General features: G+C 36.7%; 1 protein-coding gene across 1 annotated transcript in view; it reads right to left on the reverse strand.

Annotated features, from left to right (window-relative positions):
• Positions 1 to 12,557, reverse strand: part of prim2 (DNA primase subunit 2) — a gene marked incomplete at its 5' end in the record, with an annotated part of 31,043 nt that extends 18,486 nt beyond the window's left edge. Inside the window, 4 exons of the mRNA XM_037693948.1 lie at positions 7,589 to 7,774; positions 7,943 to 8,015; positions 8,574 to 8,641; positions 12,414 to 12,557. Coding sequence (XP_037549876.1) covers positions 7,589 to 7,774; positions 7,943 to 8,015; positions 8,574 to 8,641; positions 12,414 to 12,557 — 471 coding nt within the window. The remainder of the gene's footprint in view (positions 1 to 7,588; positions 7,775 to 7,942; positions 8,016 to 8,573; positions 8,642 to 12,413) is intronic.
• Between the last annotated feature and the right edge of the window lie 448 nt (positions 12,558 to 13,005).

The following is a 13,005-nucleotide window of genomic DNA, read 5'->3' on the forward strand; positions in this document are numbered from 1 at the left end:
ATAGATAGATAGATAGATAGATAGATAGATAGATAGATAGATAGATAAGATAGATGAGATAGATGAGATAGATGAGATAGATGAGATGGATGGATGGATGGATGGATGGATGGATGGATGGATGGATGGATAGATGGATAGATGGATAGATGGATAGATGGATAGATGGATAGATGGATAGATGGATAGATAGATAGATAGATAGATAGATAGATAGATAGATAGATAGATAGATAGACTTTAATAATTGGCTTTGCCTTTTATGTATGTGAATGTTCCTGTAAAGTGCCCTGAGGCAACTTTGTTGTGATTTGCTTGGCAAAAAACAAAACAAAACTGTATGCCTCTTTTATGATTGTCTATTGTTCATTGTTATCATCATTCTTTGTTGAAATCAAGTCTCTCTTGTAAATGAGGCCTTGAGGCTCAATGGGATTAACCTGTCTAAATAAAGGTTGAATGAATAATTGTCCCTGCCCTACACCTGATTCTCACATGTACTTCTTCCACATGACCATGCAAGCAGGGCAAGGTGGTGAGATACCTTCCTCAATTCTCTGAGTACCAGTGTTACACTGGTAACTAAGTTACCTGCTCTTAGCCGACAGGGGTGCCACTGGATTGTGATGAATCCCACCTGGATTTGAACAGTTATTCATTCAGAGATGATATTCTGCAAACCCAGGTTGTAACAAGTGGCTGAGATGATGGAAACGCAACAGTAGCTCAAACCTACTGTTGCCTTTCTACTATCTCAAACCAGTCAGCTCATTTTCCTTGACAAGAATGTGTTTTTGTTTTCACAATTTCCACACACACTCTCTTTTGGAGCAGTCTCTGTAAACCTTAAGGATGGTTGTATGTGAAAATCAAAGCTGGTCAGCAATTTCTGAAATACTATGACAAGCCCATTTGGCACCAACGACCATGCCAGATTCAAAGACACTTAAATCACCGTCTTTCCTGTTCTGACGCCCAGTTTGAACTTCAACAAGTCTTCTTCACCACATCTACATACCAAAAGACATTAAGTTACAGCCATGTGATTGGCTGATTAATAAACTGTGTTAACAATTGAACAAGTGTATCTAATAAAGTGACTGTGAGTGTATATAATTTGTGTGTATGTATAAAAAGAATGGAAATAGTTTGTTCAACAAAAGTCATGCTCACAGTAAAATGGATATTTAGCAAAAACAATCTACGTCTGCTGCATTACATCAGTTTTCTAAAGAAGAGAGAGAAAAAAAAACAAATTTTGGTTAAGATTTTCATTTATAAATGCTTTTCATTGTGATCATTTTTGTGTCCCTACATGTACTTGACTAAGCAACAACCTACTTTGGGCTTGCCCACTGTTGCTTTTTGCACTGAGCATGCCCTTGACAGCGCAACAAAATCTTTTTTAAATTTTTGATTTCGACCTTGTCACTAGGAAATGTCATTCATGTGCTGAATAAAAACTATTAACTGAGCGGAAAAGGGGAAAAATGTCAAATAAAAGCAAATGCCGAAGTGGTTCTGACAGAACTGCAAACGAGGCTCAGGATCCCCTGCCTTTGCATTCTGACCTGTCGTTATTTGACAGTTGTTAATGTTATTATTAGCTCAGCATGAGTCAGAATATGTTGTTCAGAATTACTGTAGTCTTGTCTGATCATATCTTGTTTTAATGGGAAGAAAACTTTTGGTGTATCTGGAATATTGCAGCTGAGGTCTAAGCACCGGGGTTAAATTATGACACTTGTATTATCTTTAGTGTATCGGCAAAGAAGAAGTTTTTTTTTAAAGTGAAGACAAAAATAATGTACATTTGTAAATTATCTCCAAGAGATATTAAAACACACTGTCATTTAAATACTCTTTTGTTGCTCCGGCAGTGAATAGAAATGGTGTCAGAGGAAATTAACTGTTAAAGTTAACATCTGTAAAACAAGTAGTTTAACAGCAGTCCTACCCCAAGGCAACAACACACTACAATAATGTGGCACAGATGGACACTCCTCCAAATGAATAGGCTAACTTCTGTGGCAAGAAGAATGAATAGATCAAGTTAATTTCATAAATTTTCACTCCCTCTAGTCTAATATTACATTGCCTCTTCCTTCAGGCCTCCCTTTCGGCATCGCTGCCTCTCATCTTCCTCCTGTGTGCCCGTCGCATACTAATGAGCCGGCTTTGTGCAGCGTGCCACAAAGTGCAGTCCCTGACACAACACATACATCAATGTGAAAGCTGCGAACTGGTCAGCACCACTCTGATGTCTCAGCTGTAGAACAAAAGCAGGGCTTTTTGTGAAAGCCATCACACTCTGCCCAGAGAAAGTAAGACACCGCAGATATAGGGCACCAAAGAAGGTTGCAACATGATGAAAAACAAACTCTACAAAGGGCACAATGGACGGAGCACTGCTTCATTACTCTTTGCATAATTCATAGCCTTTATTGCACACTTGTGCCTTTTTTCCCCTTTAATATCAATGACAGTTATTGTGCTCGTATAACAGCACGAAAAGATAATTTGAATTCTTTGTGTCGCTTGGAACACTTTAAATGTCGGCACAAAAATACTCTCACTGAATAAAATCTTCAGGGAGTGAGGGGAAGCGTCAACTTCAAAAAGGTCTATTCTGTTTCTAAACATATTTTGCCGCTGAACAAAACAGTTTTCAAAAAGCTACAGGACTTAGTCGGATTGCTATTGCTTACCTTTCATGTGTGATTAGTCAAGCTGCCTTGTGGATTCTGCGTATTGTTTTATCTACAGTAATTTACTGTGTCTATGATTACTCAAACTGGCAAGAGACAATTGGTCCCCATATTAATTAGAGGCTGTTAGGTGAATACCAAAAACATGCATGCTAGGCAGATGGATCACCAAATTGTCTCTAGGTGTGAGTGAGAGAGTGAATGGTTGTTTGTCTCGTTTGTCTCTATGTCCCTGTGAAGACCTGTCCAGGGTGTCCCCTGCCTCTCGCAGTAACTGCTGGATATGGGAACCAGAACCTTGACCCAGAAAGAAAGAAGCAGGTAAAGACATGGATGTTGGTTGATAATGGATGGATGTTAGGTGATCACATATAGGCCTGTCACGATAACAAATTTTGCTGGGCTATTAATTGTCTCAGAAATTATTGCGATAAACGATAATATTGTTTGAAATTTGACAATAACTATTAATTATTGTCAAATTTAACAAGAAATGTTGGGTTATTTTTGTGTGTAGTACCTTTTATTGACCACTCGATGGCAGTATAAGACTGTTTGAACCAAAAGATGGATAGTGAGGGAGCGAGCAGCATGTATCTTTAAGATAAAAGGGAGAGAGGCCCCTTGACGTGGCATGGGCTGTCTCTCTTTCCTGTTTTTCGGTTCTTAAAATGACAGACGATCGGTGTGGTTTGAGCTCTTTAGCATAGCATTTTTCACAAAACGCTTTTAATAAAAAAAAAAAAATCAGTAAACAAGTTCTCAGCTTCTTTTTGCAGAAAAAAAAACAACATTTTAGACGAAGGCACGGATTTCAACCATGAATTTTGGAGCTTTGATAAGACGGAGGTTTCTTCCTTAGCCTGTTAGCTTAGCTTGTAGCTTAGCTTCTCAGCTTGGCTGCTTTTAACGATCAAAAAACATGATTTTGGACGGTTAAAACAGATTTTAAAGAGAAAGGGAGGAGTCAGTGAAGAGCACCTGAGTTGAGCTTTTTGTCATCCAGTGTCTTCAGTAGAAAGAGAGATACGAAGAAACAATAAAGCTGATAAATGAAAATGAGGTTGATAATTTTCATTTATCATGCGATTAATTGATTTATTATTTATTGCGACAGGTCTAATCACATATTTCCAAAATAAAACTTTTTTTTTTTTGGCTTGTTTTACATAAAATCTTTCATTTTTTTCTTTTTGTTGTTTGAGCTCCTCACAATCAGCTACAGTATACTTGTTTTTGTCAAGATTTTTCCCCACTGTGGTCCATGATTATCTGAGCATCTAAAATCACTCATAATCACTCAAGCAGTATTAGCAACATCTTCATCATAACAACAGCAAATAAAATAAAACTCTGACATGAGAAAATTACCAAAACATGATCCAAATTCTAAAAGTGCCAACTATTTTAACTGACCCTGCTGTCAAAAATGTAATTATTGTGTAAAAAAAAAGTGGATTAAATTGTTGTTTTTGAGCTACTATTCTGTTGATAAAGTCTTAAACGGATTTCCTACATAGTGATACCTGAGCTGTATTAAAAAAATGTTTAAAACCATTTTCCTCTGGTTGGAATTGGGTTTACCGCAGAAGTTTTGAGTTGTCATCGTTAGCTTCACTGCTCATTCGATTGATTTGTCAATGGATCGAAATCATGCACCGTTGCACGCCCAGCGGTTTAACGAATTTCAAGCAGCAGTGCTCGTAAAGCAGAAAAGTTGCTAAACACATGGGAAGTAAGAAAAACAGCATGCCCACACCATTCTGCATGATAATGCAGAAAATATGAAAAAGTGATGGATGACTTTGGGGTTCTAAGCATGTATCGCATGGGACTTCAGGGACTCCTGGCCCATTGCTGCATCACAAAACCAGGTTTAAACTGCAGCATTGTTTTTATTTATTTATTAAAGTTCTCATTTCTGAGCATGCACATTGCCACTTTATGCTGCTGGAAAATGCAAAAAGATAGATAATTGTATAAGCATATAAAAACCTAAATAATTTAAACATTCTATATTTTAAGAGCTCAATACTATTTTGACCTTATCCTTTAACTGTCCCCAAAATGCAACCAAACATTGACATTTATTCACATTTTCATTTGAAGAGACAGAACTTTCTTTATTATTTAAGTAGTTCTACAATCATTCAGCATCTGCAGTGCTAAAATACACCCAAACCTCTTCTGAAAGACAATATTTTAGGTAGAACATGACACGATTGTGGTGTATGTTTAAAGTTTTGAAGAAGGTAATGTCACTGAACAAAATGACCTGCTGTGATTTCACTTTTCTTTAATTCAACAAAATTACCATAAAATGACTTGGCTTGAGATATAAAGAGAAATAAGAAGCTCCTGTTTTTTTAAATAAATTTAATAAAGTCTTGACCTAATACTGTAAAAGGCAGTAATAATAAATGTATAATAACGACGGCCAACACTTTAACCATATCTTCTTATTTTCTTTCGGCTGTTCCCTTTACAGGGGTTACACCAAGGCATCCCATCTCACTTTGTCTAAACCTTTTAACCACATAAAAGCATAAATTGCAGAGATTATAAACTGCTGTTAAAAAAAACATCCACACAACAGATATGTTGACACATCTGTACCATCATGCACTGCCACATCTCTTTAGAACAACCACATTACGGCCCAGCTGACACAAAACAATGCGAGCCGACTGCACTAGGTGACCCCAATCTATCAAAACACGCCTCGATCAGGACATGGATCCAATCACAAGTATCAGACTGGATGAGACGTCTCTAAAAACTAAAAACTTAACCAACAAATGTTTAGCATTCTCTTGGAGGAGTAGCTGACATATTCCACTATTTAACACCACGAGCTGGAGCTAAGCAGCTCATAGCAGCCTGAGATAAAAAGTTTATTTCTTACTGTTTTATGGCTTTTAAACCAGCACCAATTAAAATAAAATTCAAAATACTGCGTGTGTTGTTTTTCCACGTTGTACCAAGTTTATTATAGTGTTTCAATTTCAGGGCATGTCCTTCTGAAAGGTTTGTGTGCTTATGTGCACGCAAGTCAATTAAAATTTAGCTTTTGCTTTATGGCCATAAATAAAGTTGAAACACTTCTGAGAAAATGTAATCATTTATAGTTAACTTACAAAAGTATCTTAACAGAAAAATGCATATAGAAAGACAAAGCATACAGTTGTCCTAATAGTCTTTAGTGTTTATTTTACAAACATGTTTGTAAAAGAAAAATCAATACAACCTAAGCAATTACTTATTTAAGAGGCGGTTTTTATCTTCACTCAATATGAAAATAATTTGACATTTATAAGGCCAATCTTTGAATCTACGTACGTGAGACAATCTAAATCACCCACATCTGCAAGAATAAAATGACTCAACTGAGGAAATTAATGTTGTACTTGTTGATGCTTGAAACACAAACACAATTAAATCAGAACTGTTTTCTCTACAGAACTTGTCAGAAGTTTTTAATATTTCATATTTGAAGTATTTGTGTCTAGTAAGACCGTGTCTTCACTTTGAATCACCTTTGTAAAAGTTTTATGCAGAACACAGTCTTTGTTATTTCATTACACCCACTTTTGTCTTTTTTAAGCTCAAATCTGCGAACAATTAAAAACAAGTAAACTTTAACATGATCACAAATAAAACAGAAAGAAGAGCTAAAAACAAAAATCTGACTAAAATCTGAGCTACTCACTTACCCAAGTTACATAAAATAAGATAATATTTGTGATATAAGTAAATGAATTGTAATCGGGGTGCACATAACTTTTTTAGTGGGCTCCTCAGGTGAGTACAAGGAGACGGTGTTTGGTACTCCCCACATGCAGCTTTGTCTTAATAAGTGGCACCCCTTGCTGTCCTCCTCAGTGTCACTCCCACTATCCCCTGCTTCAGCTTCCTGCATGGTACATGATGCAGATGCTGCAGATGTGCCTCCTTGTCCTTGGTATTTTTTCTCTTAAGTTATTTTGTAAAAGTCCCATTTTGTGAAATGTAGTTATGACACCCTGTACGAGTTTGTATTTGTATCTTGTTTAGGTCTGTCACGACAACAAATTTTGCTGGGCGATTGTCTCAGAAACGATCGCGATAAACGATAATAGTTTGAAATTTGACAATAATTAGTAATTATTGTCAAATTTAAGAAGAAATGTTGGTTAATTTGCAGAATACAGCACCACAGACTGAGGAAGTCTTTCGGATAAAAGACAAAACGTTTCTACATTTTTTTGTTGTTGTTGTTTTGCTTTGTTTTTTGAAAGTCCAGAGGACCAGATTTAACTTTTTTAGATTAATTTGTTGTTTTTGTTTGCAACAAGAAAAAACGCTACCGCAGCTTGCCACACCTGGGTGGAGGTGGGGTGGCCCAGGTGCAGCAGTAGCAGTGTTCTGAGTTTTAATGTTGTTAATAAAAAGTTCTAAAAAAATAAATAAATAAAAACAGGGAGCGCTGGCCCTGCAGCCCACACATCAGAACAGCCCACAGGGAAATACCCCCATCCTCCCGATTAGTCACTCCCGGCCTGGGCGTTGATAACTTGACGGTCAAGTACGCAAAGACGTGCGGTAACACAGTTGATGCAACGCATTTCTGATGTTTGTTGCGCATGCATACCCGTTATGTGCATCCCTGATTATAATGCTTTTTAAAGAATACTCTACTAAGTTAAAGTTAAATTCGCTCACATCCTTTCATGGATGAACTGTTTTCACTTAATTATTAGTTTTATAAACATGCATCTTGTACCATTTGACCTTTGGCTAGTTTCTGATCTTATTAGGTGTGATTGTGTTCAGCAGACCAATTTTATATTAAATGTAATTCCATCAACACAGTTTAACAGTAAACAACAAAGCAACATTACCTTGTCTGCATCCACTTTGCCCCTTGTGAACTCCATCCTCCAGAACTGCAACGCCTGCTCCAGAGAGAGGCCGATACCTTTGAGGAACAGACCGTACTGCATCCTGCCACCATGGCGGAGATGGTGATTGTCTTTAAGGGCCTGATGCAGCTGCCTCATACAGAGCGGGAATGACTTTCCTGAAAGCTAGAAGCATTAGCATGTTAATGACCAACATAACGTAAATAGGATGCACGCAAATATTTCATCAGCCCACCTTTAGCTTGGATTACAGCACATTTTGGCTGCCACATGAAAATAAAAAAAATTATTCTGAAGTTTACGTTTGCACCACAGATGATTAATGTAACTTACCGAATCGATCTGCTCCAAGGAGATTTTCCCGACGTTCTTATGGATGCTGTAATCCTGTCCCACGTATGCATGGCTGAAAGAAGATATGAAAACATCACGATGGAGACAATAAAACAGATTTGCTGTGATAAATGCAGTTTTAGATGCAGCCGGGGGACTGCCAATAAAACTGATCAATTTTTTTTTTTTTTTTACCAAAGAATAAGTTTATTGCATGACTCAGAAGACAGCAATGTGCCATTAAGTCCAAAAAGGCAATGCCTAACTGGCTACACTGTAATCCAATTCTGCACAGATTAGGAAATAGATATTTCAAAGTTTCTTTTTTAATTAGTTCTAAAAAAAAAATAAAAATAAAAAATAAAGCCTGCCGATCTATAGTAGTCACTGTTTCATCATAAACATTCACGCGTATATAAAAGACTGTAAAAATAAATAAAAAGATCAATATGGAATTTACCCTAAAAATGACAAACGACGACACAACAGTGACAACTCACTACAAGTTTGCACAGCTGGACCTGTCAGCAGGGCCACGGAGGGTTTAATCAGCACAGCCTTAAAACCCAAATGTTTCTTGGTGCCAAACGTTTTTCTTTTTCAACAAAGAAGTGGCAGAATGGCTGCTCACCTGAGATGGTTAAGGAGCGGTTGGAGACGTTCATCAGATTGCACTGCTGGTAGCGAGCGGGCTGTCAGCTGCAGAAAAGATGGGCATCGCATGAGTAATGGCATAAAGTCTTGGTCAAAGAACAGCCCGACACTGCAGGCCAGTAACCAACTACCAAACACAGAATCTTGATTTTATGTACATTAGTTGTAGTTTAAACCGTGTTTTCTCTATAAAAAAACTATACTTCTGTACAAGATGAGAGTATTACCAGTAACAACAGTTCAAAAAGTACAATAATCCTAATAAATGTTTGTAGGCAGAAGCAGGAAGCAGAAATTGGTGTGTGAAAGCTTTTAATGAGTACATTTGTGTAAAACTGACACTAAGGGGATATTTTAAACATCTGTGGCAAATAAAACAACTGGCAGGAAATATTTTATAACCTGTGTCTATTTCCAGCTCTGGTTTTAAAATGAATATACTTGGGAAAAAAAGAAAAAAAAAGAAAAAGCACAACAACAATAAATAAAACGAGTTTACTGCTAAGATTCAACTTTTTGAGGTTACCTTTAAAAATGCACAAATAATTATGAAAATCTAACTGACCCATCTGGGAACGTCCTCCTTTCTTTCACTGGATTTTTTTTGTTTGTTTGTTTTGATTTAGAAGTCCACTTATTGTTTTTGGCTAAAGGAAAATGAACATTATAAAAACAATGTCATACAGTAGTCCCTCGCTACTTTGCGGTTCAACTTTTGCGGTTTTTAAAAATCTGATTGGACATGACACACAATGGCTGATTGATGGATGAGCCGCAAGATCGGCATGGATTTTTTAACATTTAAAATAAATTATTTAGCACCTGCTGCACCCGTGTGCAGCCCACATGTGCAGGCAGAAGATCCCTCCTGCAGCATGTCATGATCTCCGCTCTGCAGCAGAGAAGTGGGCGTGGTCGAGAGTGCTGGCAGGTGGAAGAGAGAGTGGAGATCATGACATGCTGTGCTCTTAGAACATTTAGAAACATTGTTTAGAATATTGCAAGAGTGTGGGAAGGGTTTAAAATAAACTACTACTTACTACTTGTACTACTATTCCTACTTTGCAGTTTTTCACTTATCGCATGGGGGGGACTGAGAACGGAAACCCCCGCGATAAACGAGGGACTACTGCACTTATAATAAAAACTGTTTAGGAAAACTGCAATTCCAACAGTTGGTAGTCTAGATAATTACTTGGAAGTTGAAGAATGGAGGAACCAGAACCAAATTGCTCTTTTTTATATTTGTTTTAGTTTCTCCTCTCGTTGGCAAAATTTTGGCCCGTCTCATGTTGGAGGACACGTATTCAGACCAAAGCCAATCAGGAACTCACTTTGGCAGCATTAACAAAGATGCAATTAGACAAAAAAAAAAAATGTGTCAAATTAAAGCTGGAGCCAAGAATGAATTCAACAGGCAGTCTATTAAAAAAACTAAAATGTCAAGCTTTTTTTTTTCAAATATAAAAGCACAATCAAGGAAACTGATGAAGGTTTTGTGCTACTCTGCAGCCACTCTGAGATTAGAACGTACATATAAACTACTCTCTAAAACCATGCTTCTATAATTCTAGTAATCATGCGTTTGAATTGCCAGAAGTGAGGCTTAGGTTGTGGTTAAAATCACCAAAAAACCATTTAGATCATTGGCTGAGTGGAGGCCAGCGTTTGACAGGAACACAGGCGTTACACAAAACAATGCTGATTAATTGTGACTCCTCCATTAAATACAAGAGGAAGACAAGATAATACTACCGCTGAACAAAATTGCACCTTTGTTTACACCGCCAAGGCATTTTTCATGCACAAACAAGAAGGGACCGACACTTTAAAGACAGACTGAAACGTGAGTCTGACGTCTGCTTTGACTCGTTCTTGACAAAATACTGCCGTTTGTTCCAGCGCTCCGTTCAGAAATATTTGATGAATAAACTTGTGTATGCATTGTGACTGAAAGTCTTACAAAACTACTATAACATAGATAAATTACTGGCATACATTTTACATGTTATGCATGATTTATATGATTAAAAATGGCATTTAACTCAAGTGTTTTTGCATTCATAACTGGTAAAACACAAAATAAGCACATGAGATCTAAAGATTAATAAATTCAGGCTTGATAGTTTTATATAGAGGTACTGACAAAACTGTATGAACGTTATATTGTTATTCTCCCAACAGGCAAAGAAAACTGGGTACCACTTTACAATATGGCTCCACTTATAGATGGCTAATAGTTTATAGATATGTTATTAATTCCCCTATAAACACTTTATAAATCATTAATAACTGCTTATTATGCATTAATTAAGGGCGAGAAAGAGACAAAACTGACCAGTTTCTTGCCAAATAGTGAGCAAAATCTGTTCACCTATACATTTCATCTAGACTTGTTATATTAAACGTTTCAGACTAAGTTACTACCTTGTAAGCACAATAAGCATTTGTAAATCTATTTGTTTTTAGGATATAATTATACTTTATCACTGAATTATACCGTAAGTATGTACAACTATAGATACTTATAATGCAGTAATAAAGTACAATATTATATCCTAAAAACCTTGGGTTTACAAATGCTTATTGTGCTTACAAGGTAGTAACTTGGTCTGAAATGTTTAAAATAACAACTCTAGATTAAATATATAGGTGAACAGATTTTGCTCACTATTTGGCAAGAAACTGGACAGTTTTGTCTCTTTCTCACCCTTAAGTAATGCATAATAAGCAGTTATTAATGATTAATAAAGTGTTTATAGAGGAATTAATAACGTGTCTATAAACTATTTATTAGCCATCTATAATGGGAGCCTTATTGTAAAGTGGTACAGAAAACTGAACTCTGAATCTACAAAGAAATTAATCAAAAATGTTGCATCTCAAGTGTGAGCATCCTGGACTAACCTAAACTAACATTAACCTGCAGAACATTAATCTACAATACTTGGAAATATAAATGTACATCTTATTAGAGCCTAAGATGTTTTTTGACATATTTATATTTTAATGACGCATTTAAAATAAACTGTGCAGCTCTAAGTTTTCTGAAATACTGATTAATATTTACTTTTTTATGTGAAAGCCACAACAAGTCGCCCATAAAGCGTCTAATTACCAGAACAAGCTCTTTCTCGTAATATACAGTGCCACTGGGTTCAGCTGTTTATTCCGCTCGCGCCAGTTCTGCAGCCTGGACTTCTCTCTAAATAGAACTGAACTGCAGTTGTCTCCTCGCATATATAATAAGGAAGGCCTCTAGCTCCAAAAACACTGCGTTTCACATCCCTCGGGGCATTCAGTGCAAAACATGAGCATTTCGATACTGTGCCTTCACGGACCCCCTGCCACGGCTTTAAAAAACACGGTGCCTGCAGGGACAATAGGCTCTTTCCTACTAGTTGTCGCCAATCATCCCTGCAGACATTTCATGTCATGTGTGCACACACTCCTTATTTGAACCCTGCATTTCTCCAGTTTCCCTTGGGGTGCTAATGGAAACTGCTGCAATTTTCCAATCTGCCTCGTGGAAGTGGGCTTTTTGTCAACACAAAATGCACTTGAGAAAAGTGCATGCACAGAAATAAACACTACTGCAACTTAATGCAATGAGACGGAGAGTTGAAGGGATTATAATTCTTGCAACATTGTTAGGATTACGCAGTAGGTGGTTTTTGGAGTGCATTATACGTTGAATATTTTATAGCTTTAAATGACAAGAATTTGCACTTGCAATTCTCGTGTTTCTTATTCTTCCCAAAGCAATATTTCAGGGCATTTTACATTTTAAACTAAAAAAAAAAAGAATTTTACTTACAGCAAGAGCTTTGGACAGCCTTGTACGGAAGTCATTGAGAACAATGGCGACAATTTCATGATGAGGGATGTACGCACAGCCCTTTCTGAGGTACACTTTCCTTGTTCGCACCAAATCCAGAGCGTCTTGAAATGGAACCTTAAAAAATATTTTTGTATTAAATGATTAATTCAGAGAATATGCAGCACAATGGTTCTGTTATTTGAAATCAGGATTTACTTATTTTGCTGATGTTAAGAAGACAGATTTGCATTCTCCTCAATGAAATGTAAATTAGAAACAATTAGTAGTCCAGGTCAACCTCTCTGCCACCTTTTCTTTTTGTACAGTGACTGCAGAATTAAATCAGTTCTCACAGTAAATGTTTTTAGGGTGACCTATCAAGCAAGCTCTGAATAATTTTAAAGGCATCTACACAATCTGAAAGTGAATACATAATAATAAATTCTGCTTATAAGTAAAAAAAAAAATACAACAAAGCTTTTAAAATCATATGTTTCAATAGGTCAACATGATTTGTGTAAAAGCACTTTGAGTACCGGTAGTCGACACGATCTGTAAAGTGTGACTGATGCAACAGGAGACAACTTTG

The sequence above is a fragment of the Nematolebias whitei genome, chromosome 1 (assembly GCF_014905685.2).
Source record: "Nematolebias whitei isolate Nwh7 chromosome 1, NemWhi1, whole genome shotgun sequence".
NCBI lineage: Eukaryota > Metazoa > Chordata > Actinopteri > Cyprinodontiformes > Rivulidae > Nematolebias > Nematolebias whitei.